The sequence below is a fragment of the Gobio gobio genome, assembly GCF_949357685.1.
Source record: "Gobio gobio genome assembly, chromosome: 1".
In the NCBI taxonomy this organism is placed as follows: Eukaryota; Metazoa; Chordata; class Actinopteri; order Cypriniformes; family Gobionidae; genus Gobio; species Gobio gobio.
In genome coordinates this window covers 42704573-42722019 of record NC_137097.1, presented here as the reverse complement: position 1 = coordinate 42722019, position 17447 = coordinate 42704573, and the positions used below count along the sequence as shown (strand labels likewise).

Here is a 17447-nt window from a genome sequence, read left to right as displayed (position 1 = left end):
GTACTGAGCATATGAACACAATGAGCAATTTTGTCCCTTTAATACATGTCAAATGAGACTGGTTTACGCGTAGCGCGCGCGCGAGAGAGGAGAAAGCGAGCGAGCGTTGCAAAACAAGCTTTGGTTTGCTCTCATATGTCTAATGCGATAGCTGGCGTATCGACCGATTCAAATCTTCAAAAAAAAAACTAAGTTAGGCTATGTTAAACACCCAAAACTGTGAAGAGACCGATAGCTTTTCACAGTTTTGAAGTAGCCTATATCATGCCCACTAGAGCAATGACTTGCACGTGGCTGCTTCCACCAAGTGGGCATTTTGAGATAATGCAATCTCACAGAGACTCAGTCTCACTATACATTTGCTCACTATAAATTAATTTAAAGCACTCATTATCATGTATTCCTTGCAGTTATTTAGATCTACTACATGCAGCTCCATTAACTTAATTAATTTATCATGAGACAATTAATGTAATCAGAATTCCAGCGAAAACAGTGCCATTTTCTTCAGCTACTTTATGGGAGCAAATCCCAAACGGCTGATAAAAAGGCTATTGTATACGTCTTTGGTTACGAATCATAATGAATTTCGTTAACTTGCAAACTTTTGCCAGACTGATGTCACATGCAATATAAAAAACTGTGTTGTTTACCAGACATTTCATTCATAATATGTAATTTGGATACGACAGTTGTGTTGCACCAGAGTTACACAAAACCGATGCTCAACGTTTGTGTAGGCTGTAGCCTATTGATTTTATTTATTTGGTCATGTGTACAAATGCTAATTGACAAAAGACATTGCGATTTAAAAAGGTTCTGTAACGAGACTTTCAACGCGAGAAAACAGAACAATAACTGCACTACCGAAATAAAACGAAATATTGTGTTACTGTTGTGTGATTAATTCTTATATAATTTCCCAGCAATGCTACAGATTAGATTCTGAATCTTTTCACCATTGCTAAGTGTGTTATTTACTCGAAGCACATGTTTAAAGAAAACAAATATAAGACCAAATAAAGAGATTAATATGGCACACTTAATTATACTTTGTGAGTTAAATAAAAGTTACACGGGATTATTTTAACCAAGACCGTAAACAATACCAATTAAATTGTTTAATTGTGTTCTGCGTATTTAACGAGTTATCCAAATGTTTTGGAGGATCTGTTACAACAATCAAGACGTTTACCTCTTTATAATAATTTTACGAATTCAATAAACAGTTTGCTATAACGAAAGACTAAAGATAAATAGAATCTGATGTTCTAAAGTGGGTAGCTAATTGTTCTTAGAAAGTAAATCATTTTCATGAATGACTAAAGTGTGAAACTCAAACTGTTCACGTTAGGTCGTTTTGAGAGCAATAAAAAAAATGTGGTTAGCTAGATAACACAATTCTTATCGCACAAACAATTAAATGCCCTAATTATTTTAATATACGAAGCATAAAAACCATAAAGACACCCCCAATATCTAACTTCATGACTTCCTCTGATAACTTCCTTTTTAAACGGAACTGTTTGTTATTTAGCTGTGTCATAAAAGCGTGATTTTCCGCCCATCGCGAGGACTTTTGTTGTCAGTTTAACTTTTGTGTTGGTGCATTGCATGGTTTTGTTGTTGTAGCCTATTGATTAGTTTGACTAGAATTTCTGATTGCTTAAAAAACTACACAGGACCGAGTAAGTGACGTCATGAAACGTTACCTTTCATTGCCCCTCCCCTGGAGTTCGAATGTTGTCATAATGTTTGTGATGGGGGGAATCCTGCACAAGTTCATGAGGCAGCAATGTGGCAAAAACACAGATGATACATATACAATTATGATGTAGCCTATAAGTGAAAGATATCATATAGAATTAGCTAATATGAGTGACGTCATTACGAAAACATATATGTGGCTGTACTTTTGAAGGGAAACGAATTTAAACCCGCAGGAATTCATCCATGTTGTCTGACAAGCGAATCTTGTACAGACAACGTGTTTCTGTTTACAAAGATATTTTGAGAACTAATAATCACAAATATTTAGCAAAAGATATGCTTGAGTAGTAATTGAAACCAATTATGGTAGTTCTTCAAAAGAAGAGCTATATTCTTTAATGATTTTCTATATCACATTTACTACACAAAAAATGTGTTCAGTTATGTGCATTCAAACTTTCAAGATTCATGCTTGAGGAAATTATGCGCTTTCACAGTTTCTCAGACTAGAAGAGATTTAACCTAGGGAGGTACAGAAAATTATTTAAAAAGGATAGGTTAAGTAAATTAAAAAGTGTATCTGTGACAAATTTCATACCATGTTCTGTGGTGCTTACCAGTGAATTTGTTAGTAATTGTGTGGTCACTGTTATTTTTAAGAGTTTCTAAGTAGGCTATGCCTATAGCAGATGTTACATTAAGTTACATTAAGATGTTTAAGAGCTGAACATTGCCTCCAAGACAATTTCAATAATGTCATACAATTTGTCTAATCTGAGGCTGCTCTTATAGTCAAGTGTTTAATGTCTTCTCTTGTGTATAAGGCAGAGGATATAAAAACAGCATGCAGACATTTAAAACCACAACAGTCTTTCTCAATTATTTTTGAAACAATATTTTACTGCACTACATTACCATTGCATATATATATTCTATAAGGTTTACAAACAGAGATATAACTTTTTGAATTAACTTCAGGATTCATATAAAGTTGCCTCTATAAAAGCACACCTAACAATTTAGCCAAACATCATGAGTTCAGAATTTTGGCAGTTTAATCCCAATCTTTCACACATCACCAACAGGTTTTTCAAAACGAGACAGTTGGCTCATGCTCTGTGGTGATAAAACTACGCACCACTGCCCCCTAATGACAATTCTTCACCAGTGGACCTAAGACATACAATTATACAGACAGCGATTGGACTAACATTATCAAAAGTGCTCATTTAAGGGTTAAATGTATATATATATTTAATTAATTGCGTATCAGTGAGATTTTAAAATAACACGAGGAATATTTTTGTGCCCTGAAATTTTTTTGTTGATCTGATGTGCACTAAACAGATAAACTCAGGATTATATTACTGTTATATTAAGCATCACTTCTATACAATACCTTTCAAAAGTTTGGGCCATTTAAGATTAAATAAATAAATAAATATTGTGCTCACCAAGGCTGCATCTATTTAACCAGAAATACATTAAAACATATTAAATATTATTACAATTAACCATTTTCTATTTTAATATATTTTGAAATGCATTTTATTATTGTGACGTCAAAGCTGAATTTTCAGCATCATTACTCCAGTATTCAGTGTCACATGATCCTTCCGAAATCATTCTAATGTGATGATTTGCTGCTCAAAACATTTCTCATTATTTTCAATGTTGAAAACAGCAATGTTGCTTAATATTTTTGTGGAAACCGTGATACATAATTTTTTTAGTGACCCCAAACTTTTGAATGGTAGTGAATCTAATTTTATTTAATGTTAAATTCATAGCGATTTAAATGTACTATAATTACAAAGTGGGCAGTTTTTAGTTTAAAATTACTACAGTCCCAGTGGATCAGTTTAAACATAGAATGTAATACAACTTAAGAAGCTGTTACAAATTTAACTAGGGGCATTAAAAAAACCTCTGAAAAATAATGTGAAATTAAGAGAATTAAAAATGAAATATCATGTGTGAAATATAATATACACTCCCTCTGTCATGTAACACTACACTTAAAATAGAACATCAAAGAAACAAATGCAATCAAAGAGAGGCATGTAATCAGAATCAGTTTTATATATATTTTTTCCTTATAGTTGCAATTGATACATTAATTATTTACATAATTCATTCTCATTTTCGCTAACAAGGGAAAAGCATTAGTACATCACAAAGTCAAACTCACAGTTAAGGAACTGTTTCCTGTTGCAGGGCGTTCTAGAAGAGACACATAGACTTAAAGTCAAAAAACCTAATCAAGCAACCTAACAGTGCTGTCTTATCAAAAATATGATGGCCTAGACCAGAATATATTCTCTCTCACTTAAGAGAAATCAACTGCATCAAAATGATAGCACATGCAAAAACCTCAGAACTTTACTTGGGCCCATCTGAGAAAGTAAAACTTTGCTAAAGGAGTAATTTTTTTTGTGGGGGTGGGGGATCTAAGTGTAATCTGCTTTTCCATGGATAAAATGCATTATTAATGTACATGTATACAGAATAGTAAAGGCTGCCAGTTTGGTTGTTTAGCATGCGGTGGGAAACTACATATATATATTTAAAGGGATGGATTTCAATAGATTGTTGCACTCATGAAAACTAATCTGAGCATAGATAGAACCGTGGTGTCAAAAATGGTTCAATATTATCCCATTCCTCTTCTCCAAATCTGTACTAGGCAGCTTCATCCTGTTGCATATGAGGACGCCAGTGACCACAGTATCCCCGGTAAAGAGAAGGACATTTGTAACAGTATCGAGGGACACTTTGAGCAGAGGCTGGTGTGGAACTGCTGTCTAACCATTGTGAGTGAAATTACAACAAAAAGTATGTTTCTGTCTTGTTGAAAATTCAGGATTATTCCCAGAACAATTACAGAGCAGATGTCTCTTTTGACACTCAACAGCTTCACAATTAGGAGACAGACTTAAGTTCACCAAACGAAACTGACACTCAAAAGGCAACCTTTCCCACTAGTGCTTGGCAGGCTGCCGATACTTTCACCAGTTCAATAGCATTTTAAGAACATTAAAATAAAACTTCTCTATATAATTATATGTACATTTCTTTAAAGTTGCATCCGTTTCTCTTGTTCTTATAGTATGGTTTTCAATTCATTATGAATTTGTATCTCAATTTATGACCATATTCATTTTTTAAAATTATCTCAATAGTGAAAAACAAACATTTGATTAGACTATAAGGAAACAGTGGAACAAAAAGAAATGTGTGCATTTGCAAGTAAACCGGTTTGTTTTAAGAGTTATTTTATTATCATTATGAATTATTTGACTTCATATGCCTTCTTTTTTTTCCGGTTTAGCTCTACAATGGATGCAGCAAGAGACAGAGAAATATGGACTCAAAAGGCTGTGTTGACCTGCTGAGGAGCCAGCGTATACATCTCTCTCACTTACAAATGTACACACGCACACATACATCTATATGAAAGGCCCTCATTCCCCCTCCTGCCTGAACCTCTTCTCCATCAGGGAAAAAATAAACAGCAAAACAAAAGGCAGTCATTGGCCAGCACACAAAGAGCAAGAGCAAAAATATTAACCAATCAGAAGAGACAAACTCTGTTCCCCGAGAGCAGATTCTCCAGGTTTTTCTTGCATCTGTGCTCGCTTGAGGAGTCCGGAGCTGCAGGTAAAGGGAAATTATCTAACCTTTCTCGCTTTGCACCCATAGAGGGCAATCTAAGGCTGTGAGCTGCCCTGACTGTCTGGATCGGTGCCGGACGAGCTGGTGTCCGAGTCAGAGTCGCCGTCGTTGTCCTCTGGCGGGCACTTTTCCCGCAATCGCCTCTGGATGGCTCTGAGGCGAGTCAATAGACCCTGGTAGTCAAAACGACCTCTCTTCTCCCCAAAAGGATCCTGCAAGAAATGCATACAATCGACGGGGGGAAAAAAATGATCAAAACGATTAGGATATTAATTAATCTATACTAAGGTACAAACTGTAAAGTTGTAATACAGCAAAAAAAGGTTTTTGCTAAGACAAAACAGTGACTTGATTTTTAACCAAATGATTTATGTAAAACTATATACATACTATAATTCAAAAGTTTGGGGTCAATACTCTTATTTTTGGTAAATAAATGAATACTTTTATTTATCAAGAATGAATTAAAGTGATCAAAAGTGACAGTAAAGACATTTTACAAATATTTTCTAGTTCAAATAAATGTTTTTTAAAAAATTTTTTTTACTTTCTATTCAAAGAATCCTAAAAAAAAAAATCATGGTTTACACAAAAATATTAAGCATGGTGATAATAATAATAATAAAAGTTTCTTGAGAATCAAATTATCATATTAGAATGATTTCTGAAGAATCTTGTGACACTGGAGACTGGATATATATTAGTGCTGTCAACTCGATTAATCGCATCCAAAATAAAAGTTTGTGTTTACATATGTGTTTATACTGTGTATAAGTATTATTTTTATGAAATATTACATTTAAGAAATATAGTAATATAAATGTATATACACTGTATATATATTTATATTATATAAATATTTTATATATAAATATAAAAAAAAAATCTTAAATATATACATGCATGTGTGTGTTTTTATATATGAATAATACTTATACTCAGTACAAACACATTATGCAAACACAAACTTATTTTGGATGCGATTAATCGAGTTGACATTGACAACACTATGAAAGATGGATTCTGAAATCCACTACCGCTTCAATATAATTGTATATATCCTACTAAAATTTATAATCAAAGCCTCAATCAATATTCATCCTCCTATATAATCATGATTTTAATGATACTTTCCAGTTACGAGTTTGCTTATATCAATAGGACCCATGATTGTTTCTTCCTTTATAATTTCTAAAGTTTGTATTTGGTCCTCTATAGTTGGTCCTATATATATAGTGGTGACTGAGGATCTGTCCTGGTTGTGTGTGATGTTTCACTAAAAAACTTGATTTCAGCATGTCGTCGTGTGTTTGGATTTTAGAGGCATCACACACCTCCAACTCGACAGGAATGCAGTAACAGTGATTGCTCATTTAGCCCAGCTTCCAGAGATGAAATATGGATTTGTCTTTCATGTTATTTCTTTATTTAATTTAATTTAATTTTATATTTCCTTTTACTGAAACTCTAAAGAATAAAGATGAATATGGTCTGTGCTATTGTCTGTATCTCTCCCTGAGAGAAAAGCACATGTTATCAATATGTTTTGGAAAACTTTCTCTGGTTGGGACCAGGGGCCTCATTTATAAACGTTGCGTACGCACAAAAGGCGGCGTACGCCACTCTCTATGCAATAATTGGTATTTATAAAAAGCAAACTTGACGTTAAAATGTGCGGTCCTTCACGCAAGCTCTGACCCAGGCGTACGCACAAAAACGGGTGAAATGAGAAATGGCGACACCGTCGGCAGATGGAAGAAACACGTGAAAGTGTGTGAAACTGCCCATTGTGTAAAAGAAATGGCAATACTGCCTCATAAATAACTTGAGGACTTCACAAAGCAAGTATTACAATTAACAGCCTACACGAACACCCGTTTGATCGATCTGCAGTGTAAAACAAACAAAAGCAAACGAAAATTACAACAGAAATGCAAAAAAAAAAAAAAAAAGTGATATGTTCTACAACAATATTGGCATGTTATGCAATTCATCCTCATAAATAATATGGTAAACAGAACGAAATAATGTACAAAACTGATATTCTCATCAATGTGTCCGTCTGGCGGAGCAGATATAGATGCAATTAGATAGACAGATAGATAGATAATTAGGGAGATATACAGATAAATAGATGTATTAATTGTCCACTGGGGAAAGTTGTTTTCATAGTAAAAAATTCTTCATCAGCTACGGAATCATGGTATTCATGCAAATGCCTTTAGTTTGTCGATAAAATAACATATGATGTTTGTCTCAACCATTCAGAGAGCTGCAAGAAATTACATTTGCACTGAACTATTTCCCATTTCCACGTAGATAATAGGGATAGGGATTAATAGGGATTCCCCAATAATTGCCGCCAGTCTCTCATCAAGAGGGGTCAGCTCCGGTGTCCCCTCTCCCCACCCGTGGCAGACACACGCTGGCGATGGAGCGCTAGACGCTTTTTTGCCTCGACTTTGATGTCCGACCATTTCTTTTTTTTTCGGCCACGGTCCGAGGTTGTGAGGCTACAGCATTTACGCGTCTGCAACCTTTTGTCACTCAAGTGCCTTTTTGGCATTAGTAATGCCCACACTGTGCCCTCCAAAAAATATTTTTCTCCTCTTTTCCACCTCGCCAACGATAACTTCTACTTCACATTGAGTGAAGTTAAGTTTTTTTGATTTCCTCTCTGTATTTGCCATGATTTCGTTTCACGGACTATTTATGGGCAACTATGGGCGTGACATGAAGCCGCAAAAGCTGCGCTACATTTAGAATTGATTGTGATTTATTAAGGGAAAACTGCGTAGGATGTGCGTGCGCACGGCTTTATAAATCCGAATATTTCTGTGCGTACGCACATCCTATGTTTCATCCACACGCCACTTCTGACGCAAATCCTACGCAAAGTTTTATAAATGAGGCCCCAGATCTCACCAACTCCAAACTTGGAAAGACTGTATCTGTGTATGTGCGCAGTATTCGGTGTTACAGATCAGTATTGGAGGTGGATTGTGGGCATCCTAAAAGATGAGGGGCTTGTTGTTTTGGACAAGCTGGCGCCTGCTCCAGAATCTGGAAGGTCATGACGTGCCTAATTCTGGGGTGAAAGCGTCAACAAGTGATATCTGTACACGTGAAATCTGATTAACTGACAATGTGTGGAAATTTACCAAGACTGTCCATCTTCTCTGAGCCAATCAGAATCATTCCACATGACAATAATGACGTGGTTAGACCTTGAAAACAGTATAACTGTTCAGAAGTTGTATGTACGATAGGTGGAGGCGGGGAGACTGTTAGAGGGAGCGCGTCCAACGAACTCCTTGAGAGACTTGAAGCTGGCTTCTGCTGATGAAACTGCAAACTATTCTTCAGTACATTTTTCTTTAATTAATCTAACTCCTGACTCTTGGTCTTCATTTTTCACTACTGGTCCTGGGTCCTAAACTGTTACCCCAACAACTAATTATTATACATGTCAAATAATATATACATGTCAAACCAAAAATTATTCAGACATCAGATATAATTTGTTTAAAAATAAAGTCCTGCACTATAGTTCATTTATGTAATGACAAAATCATAGCACTATAGAAAAAGTGAACACAAATCAAACAAAGATGATACAATTCAACCACAGTCTGAACAACAGTTCCCTTAACCATGCGTGAGACGACTACAAAATGCCTGAATACTGATTCATAGCGGGACTTGAGGACAATAACAACTCTGGAAATCCCACAGAAACGGCTGTAGGTGATTGGAGGCTGTACTCAGCGATTCAGCTAACCTCAAGTACTCTTTACTAGAAGGTGTGGTAGTACGTCAGATTCTTTGTTCTTGCTGGTCTTCTGTAAATGCTGACATGAATGGCTCACAGCTAACAGGGACATTTGTAATATCACAATGCTAAACGTTGGCACAAGGTTGTATTTCTAATGTTATGATGACAATCGAAATGACAAAATCACCAAGCATAACGTAAAAATGTAGCAAAGCACATTTGCAAACAGTTTTTACCTGCATGTTCTGCCCTTGGAGATGCAGACGTTCTTTGCAGACCCCCTCATAGAAATCATAGTATTCCAGGAAGGATTTCTCCATCACGCTCCTAGGAACAGAAAAACAATGCTCTTAAAAGGGTGTTTAATAGGCAAGGCAAATTTATATCTATAGCAAATTTCAAACACAATGGTAATTCAAAATGCTTTACTTACAAAAAAATAAAAATAAAATAAAAATCACAAAATAAATAGTTTTTAACACCATGCAAGCTTCCTTGGATATTTTCATAGCAAAAGTTATAAAAAGAGCAATAAAAAAACAATACAAGTTTAAAATATTGTTTTAAACAACTGTAAAATAATTGCTTATTAAAACATTTTTGTTTTTGATGTGTAATATAATTTCCTAAGAAAACTTAAACCATTTATTAAATGGCAATACTATTATTAATAGTTCAGTACGGCCTACAAGCCTTTTAAAAAGGCCCATGATTATGAAAATGGCTGAGGGATCATCACTCACCACAAGGCCTCGGGACACGGCACTTTACCCTCTAGCATATCGCACACAGCAACTCTCATGGTCTCGTGGCGGATACACTCGTTGTAGTTTTTGCTGTCACCTGGGTGTCTTTCCTAGCAAACAGATGAATAAACTATAGCATTCACTGTGAACCAAACACAACTTACAGGAAGACCCCACAGGGACCTTCTAAACCAAGAATGTGGGAGTAGTAGTACCTGCTCAAAGCCTGGCTCATTGTGGTAAGGGTTCTCTGTCATTAAGGACTGTATAGATATGAGAACAGAGGAGATGCTCTGGGCGGGACTCCATGCTGGGCCAGTCCAAGTGCTGTAGAAAGAAACAGCTAGGATCTGAGTAAAAGCCCGCTCATATCAAGAACACTTACTATACAGGGAGTGCAGAATTATTAGGCACGTTGATTTTCTGATCATATTTTTTTTCCAGGCACATTTGACCAATTCCAAACCACAGTAATCCTAATAACTACTATTGATTTAGTATTTAATAATGTATAAGTGATATATAATTGTTCATGAAGGCTGGAAATGAAAATCACCTTATATTCAGGTGTGCAGAATTATTAGGCATGTTTTCTTTTACAGATAAATTGAGCCAAAAAAGAGATTTAACTCAGACTGAAAAGTCAAAAGTTTTAAATGCCAATGAGAAGGATGCAATACTAATGCAATACTAGACATTGCAGTTAAGGCATGACCATTGGACAGTGAAATGCTCGTTGGGTCAGCAGGATCTGACAAAAACAGGTGGTGAAGAAAAGACACCTGTTAACTGCAAAAGAATTAAGAATTAAGGTGAAGAATTAAGGGTGAAACCATCAGGAACCCTTTAGTCTCCAGCGCCACCATTTTCCAAAGCTGCAACCTACCTGGAGTCTCCAGAAGTGCAAGGTGTCAGGATCTCAGAGACTTCAGTTAGGTAAAGAATCCTAAAAAATGACCCCCACTAGATAAGAATCACAAGCTGAAGTGTTGTAAAATACATGAAGCCTGCTTTTTTATAGGCTTTATAGGTTTTATAGGTTGAGAATGACTCTTGAAGGACCAGCACCACATCCTCTAGTACCACTGTTTGAAGAATTCATCTTCCAGAATCTGGCAGTACGTTTTGGGAGTTCATTTTAGTCCATCCTGAAGTCCGTTTTGCAGAGATGGACTAAAAATGAACTCCCAAAATGTACTGCCAGATTCTGGAAGATGAATTCTTCAAACAGTGGTACTAGAGGATGTGGTGCTGGTCCTTCAAGAGTCACTCTCAACCTATCTGTCCATAAAGCCTATAAAAAAACCTTCTTCATGTATTTTACAACACTTCAGCTTGTGATTCTTATCTAGTGGGGGTCATTTTTTAGGATTCTTTACCTAACTGAAGTCTCTGAGAACCTGACACCTTGCACTTCTGGAGACTCCAGGTAGGTTGCAGCTTTGGAAAATGGTGGCGCTGGAGACTAAAGGGTTCCTGATGGTTTCACCCTTAATTCTTCACCTTAATTCTTTTGCAGTTAACAGGTGTCTTTTCTTCACCACCTGTTTTTGTCAGATCCTGCTGACCCAACGAGCATTTCACTGTCCAATGGTCATGCCTTAACTGCAATGTCTAGTCTTGCATTAGTATTGCATCCTTCTCATGGGCATTTAATACACTCATAGTTAAATCTCTTTTTTGGCTCAATTTATCTGTAAAAGAAAACATGCCTAATAATTCTGCACACCTGAATATAAGGTGATTTTCATTTCCAGCCTTCATGAACAATTATATATCACTTATACATTATTAAATACTAAATCAATAGTAGTTATTAGGATTACTGTGGTTTGGAATTGGTCAAATGTGCCTGGAAAAAAAATATGATCAGAAAATCAACGTGCCTAATAATTCTGCACTCCCTGTAAAGCCAACTATATTAGCGTCTGCTAAGGGTAACAACACATTGATATGAATCAATATTGAATAAATGACTAACCGTGTGTGTGTGTGTGTATATTATATATATATAGCATCGTGTTTCCTTCTGGAGCATTAGTGAATGATTGAACCTTTTTTAATAGTTGTGTTTGAGTCCCTCAATTTTTCTCGGTGTGAAAAGATGGATCTCAAAATCATACAGTCACTGCTGGAAAGGTTTCAAATATGCAAAATTTGAACCAAATTTTGAAATTTGAAGCAAAAAAAGATGCTGGAAAACTGAATAATTTGCAGGACCTGGAGGATTTTTCTGAAGAACATTGGGCAGTTTAACTGCTCAGGACAAACAAGGGACTCAAGAACAACATCACAAAACAAGAAAACAGCCGTGGATCATCCAGGTAACAACATACAGTATTGAGAATCAGTGGTTCATAAACTTTTGAACAGGGTCATTTTTATCAATTCAGCCATTTATTTTGGAATATATGTAAAAATCTTTTATGTAAAATCTTTTATTCAGGACAGTACTAAATAAAAAAATGTTTTCACAGATTCTGCAAGGGGTTCATATACTTTTTCTTGCCACTATATATAATATATATTTATTTTAAAAAACAAATCAGTACTAATGCATTAAACGCTGAAAACAAACTCAGTCTCTGCGTGTGTTGTTAAATTTTGGGTTCGCTTATAACGTTCATCCGGGAACGCAAGATATGCCATTTCACCAGACTTGTAACATAAATAATTTATAAACCTAGGCCAACACAGGAGAATACATCAGTATGTTTCTAAAGAAGCAAATTGTTGTTCATCATGATTTCAAAATTAAAGTTTGCATGCTTTGATCTCCACATGTTCAAGAAAATGACAGTGGCTGTAGCATTTCTATCATAAAGTAGTGGTCTAAATATTAAAAATTAAGTGGACATTTTAATTAAATGCTGTTTGGCCAATATTAAACAAGGATTTGATCATGCTGTATGTGATAACGCCACCAATCACCAGGCTGTTGGTGCCCTCTGCAGGCATGTGTTATAATACAAAATGTATATATTGTTTATATTATTTATATTACATTATGTAGTTTAACAGTGTTGTTTTAATAAAACCATATGTTGATACTTGCTTTTGATACTTTATCTAAACCAATTGTTATTGCCAGTATTTAAGCCATTTTAATGGCCACAAAAAAAAAATCTGATTACTCAATTAATCATCAAAATAATCGACCTATTATGCGATTACCAAAATATCCATTAGCGACAGCCCTAACAGCTTTATTTTTGTAATTTATTTGTTTTAATATTTATTTTTCTAAAATTTAAGTACCTATTTTTTGTTGTTTCCCAATAAGGATTTGCACTAGATTTTAGACATTGCACATTGTAGCCTGAAATACTTTCATAAACTGTCATCAGATTATTGAGCTCATGTGGGACATGTTCATTTCTTACCCCATTATATGATTATGTTTTTGTTGTGGTAGTCCCAATTGGGTAACTGGTGTAAAATAGGCACATAATATAGATCCACATACCCTTGAATCTAACCAAATTGTAATCCTATTGCAGAATTTTTTTTGTTTATCTGCAAATATCGTATAGCTGGTCAAGAGAATCAATATCAGATCATATTGTGATGAAATGCCCGATTTATACTATACATCATTTTTCATCAGCTGGAAAGATATTCCTCTGAAATTGATTCCAACAATAACTATATTTAGTATCCACACCACACTGCCGTCCACCGCTTTAAATGCTTCAGCGCTATCAAGTCCAGTGGATTCTGATTGGCTGTTAATGTTTTTATCATTTATCAGGTGAAATAAATAACTCAGAGGATCGATATCATTAGATTGACTTTCAGCGTCATTATTGTTATAGTTGTGGTGTGGACTTTCCTATTCTCGAAGTTCTCAATAACTTTAGTTATTGTTATAGTTATCGTCCTTGCTGTGAACGGGTCTTAACTCTGGAACTAAAAGTGGCCAAGTAAAATATCTGTGAGAATCTAATCAAAACCTAAACAAGAAATTACTCTTACCCAAGGATGCTTAGGCAAACTTTGCCGTTGCGGTAGAAGTTGGGGTTGAAACGAACGGTGTTGTGCCCTGTAGTGATTAGTTTGACGCGTGGAGGGTGGATGGGATAGTCAGGGGGACAGCGAAACAGGAAGAGAAAGAAGCCACCCTCATATGGTGTGTCGAAGGGGCCGGTGATGAGGGCGTGAATCTGTGGAGACAGGAGGAGGAAGAGGGTACATTCAGTACAGCAATTTCCAATATATATATATATATTTTTTACAATACTTTTACAGCATTTATTAATTTACTATAAATATACTATTGTTTATTGTAAATTCATGCTTGTACATAATGCTTCAACAATGCCTATACATATTACACTACAGTTTAAAAGTATGAGGTCTGCAAGTCTTTTTAAAAATGTTTCATTTATTTGATCAAAATACAGCAATATTTATAAACATTATTACTATTTAAATAATTAAACATTTTAAATTTATTCATGTGATGCAAAGCAGAATTTTTCTCATCATTACTCCTGTCTTCGGAGTCACATGATCCTTCTGAAAATATTCTAACATGCTGATTTGAATTTCAAGAAACATCTCTTATTATTATTATTATCACTGTTGAAAACAGCTGCTTAAATGTTTTTGCAGAAACGGTCATGCATCTTTTTCAAGATTCTTTGATGAATATAAAGTAAAAAAAGAACAGCATTTCTTTTTTTGTAAAAATGAAACAGTATTTATTGTCAATTTAATGCATCCAGTATTAAAAAACAAACAAACATCTGAAAACTAGTGTAAATGTAAAAATGAACAATAACCTAGAATAATAGATGCTGTAAAAGTATTGTTCATTGTTAGTTCATGAAACCTAATGCATTAACTGTGCACGTGCAATCAAAGCCGTCGTTGTTTAGTAAGAATATAACAATAGAAGGAAGGATGGAGGGAGGGAACACAGAAGAGAGAGTGATTTGCTGAAATATGACCATAATTGTGAGGGAAAAGTCTGCTGATGCTTACCTTGGTCATGTCATGAGGATCAGGAACCACAAACATACCCGGAGGAGGCTCTTTGTAGATGGACATGATGTCTCTGAATGGAAGAAATATATGCAACGAATTATTAAAAACAAAGAGGCATCACTCACATGAAGAAATATCAGTGGCAGTGTGCAGCATTTTTGTCAAAGCACGAGGAGGAAGCAGAAGCCACATACACACCCTGCCAAGAAAACCATCAGATCACTGAATGCCTGAGCCAAACTACACAAATATAACCGACTCATTGTAACCGAGTGCTTTCATTTTTGTGTCCACATTTCCATTATTAGTCCTCTGGGGACGTCTAATCAAATTATGCCAAGGCCAAAGTCACTGCCGTGCCAAGTCATAATTCCCTAGTGTCAACATTGTGACTTATAAATGCACACTTGTAACATTTGGCTGGAAAATGTGTCTGAATGCCAGGCTAGTAGAGATTAACAGGTCATTACTTTGGGCAATATATAATTTTTTACCAATATTCAATAACTACTTGAAAGTTCTCAGTTCTACTGATAAATGCTATAATTTGGTGGATGTCTATTCATTCTGCATTCATGTCTGCATTCATCAGAAAACAATGATGCTCACAGGTGAGTAAAGTAAGTGGATATTGTTAACATAAATTGCACAACTTTGTATGCTTAAAGGGATGGTACACCCAAAAATTACATATTTGTCATAATTTACTCACCCTCAAGTTCTAACCCTTTATGAGTTTTTTTGTTCAGTTGAACACAAAATAAGATATTTTGAAGACTATGGGTAACCAAACAGTTGCTGGTCCCCATCGACATCCATAGTAGGTGGAATAAATTATGGAAGTCAATGAGGACCAGAAACCAAAATTATTCTAAACATCTTCTCTTGTGTTCAGCAGAACATAGAAACTCATAACAGGGTTAGAACAACTTGAGGGAGAGTAAATGATGACAGAATTGGCAGGGTAAACTGTTCCTTTAATTCTCAAGCAAAAAAAATACATGAGATTAAAATAAAAAATAACAACACCTTTGCATTATTGTAATAAACTATTAATTTAAAAATTATATTTTTGTAGTATAGTTGATATTTATTATTGTATTAAAAACAACAAATACCAGTTAAATATAAATCGGAAGTTCATGCAGCATTCTGACACTTCATTTCCCCATATGTTTGGATTGGAAATATGCAAATGGGAAGGAATAACACGCAGGGTAACTTCTTTAAAAGTTGTCTTGCACTTCCCAAAACAAATACAGACCCTATATGATAGTTCAACATTACCTTTTTATCCGGAGAATACACTGCTGAGACGCCTTCTCGTTGTCCCAGTCGGTGCTTAATGTGGGATCCCAGGAGGTGGCATGAATTTGGGACAGGAGGCCCGCTCCGGCCGGGACTCCTGATCCGATACCGGGCGGCAGGGATGGAGGAAGGGTCACGGGGAGCGTGGAGTCGAGCGCATGGGTCAGCACACCGAGTCCGCTCTCCACGGCCGGAGTGATGGCATGCGCGATTCCGGGAGCGACCACAGACAGGCCGGTCTGTGACGGAGGCGGGGAGGCTGATGAATGTCCCGGTATAGAATTACCCAAACTCGCTGAGAACTGCGCTCCATGGCCCTGCGCCGTCCCCACCGAGCCGTTGGCCTCCTCCCCAACGCTATCCGCCATCGTCGAAGAGACCTAAGAATCCGCGAACTGTTTGACCAGCTGTCAGATCAATCAGTTTCTTCTGCAGTTTCTGTTTCTCCTCGCTCGGAGGCAAGTGGAGGAGGGCAGGAAGAGAGAAATGACTCCTACATATTCTTCCTTTCCCCTCTTCCGACCTCAACTATAACACCCTATGTCGAGAACAGCGCTGATTTTAATGTATTTTCCGAATTAGCTGAGCATTTAACATTCACATCAACGAGTAACTGAGTTTAAGGTCTAAACGCACGTAAACGTAGTATCTCCTCCTCGTCCGGCCTGGCCTGTTTATCAATGTTGTTTCATTTCTCTCCACTTCCTCCTCATTTAGAAGGAAATAGTGCCATCTAACGGTGCACTCCTGGTGGGGATTCAAGCTAAATGGCAGTTGCAGTGGCGGTTCTAGGGGGGTGGCCAGGGGGGCCGGTGCCCCCGTGTCAACAAGCTTGGCCCCCCCTCTGGCCCCCGTAAATTTGGAATCACATCGCACCAAACAATTTTCTGAAACTGGTTGCAATGTGCGGTTTTTGCTGTGGCGGTGTGTGATGAAAAGAGCACTTTATTGTGTCGTATAATAACCAGAGAAGCAATGAGGAGGCTGCGCGCTGTGGCGCGCAAGTGATGTCTGTTTATGAATGATTCGTCACTCAGTCTGCATTCGCTCAAATAGTTGTAAAACGCGGGCTATAGCGGTTGCTACGCACTTGATTATAGATAAAAGCTCTCTTTATACACGTTGTGTTGTGTGTAACTTCACCCATACGCAGCAGTGATAGCTACTGGAGATTAATTTTACTGACTTGACGACTTTGAATTCCATTCAGTCATTTCGTTCATTTACTGGATGGCTAGTTAAAA

General features: G+C 36.4%; 1 protein-coding gene across 1 annotated transcript; it reads right to left on the bottom strand.

The window, feature by feature from the left end:
- Window positions 1-3768: 3768 nt before the first annotated feature.
- Window positions 3769-16912, bottom strand: ube2z (ubiquitin-conjugating enzyme E2Z). The gene is made up of 7 exons (XM_079831650.1): window positions 16183-16912; window positions 14893-14965; window positions 13882-14069; window positions 10122-10233; window positions 9904-10016; window positions 9397-9487; window positions 3769-5597 (listed from the first exon to the last, which is right to left on the bottom strand). The coding sequence occupies exons 1-7, from the start codon at window positions 16569-16571 to the stop codon at window positions 5421-5423; spliced, it is 1143 nt and encodes a 380-aa protein (XP_079687776.1). The 5' UTR covers window positions 16572-16912; the 3' UTR covers window positions 3769-5420.
- Between the last annotated feature and the right edge of the window lie 535 nt (window positions 16913-17447).

Excerpts from the sequence above, each read along its gene's own strand:
- ube2z (XM_079831650.1), bottom strand. The coding sequence starts at position 16,571 with ATGGCGGATAGCGTTGGGGAGGAGGCCAACGGCTCGGTGGGGACGGCG. Across the intron at positions 9,488-9,903 it reads CCGTGTCCCGAGGCCTTGTG|GAGCGTGATGGAGAAATCCT; the intron begins GTGAGTGATGAT and ends TTCTGTTCCTAG. Across the intron at positions 5,598-9,396 it reads TCCAAGGGCAGAACATGCAG|GATCCTTTTGGGGAGAAGAG; the intron begins GTAAAAACTGTT and ends CATTTCTTGCAG.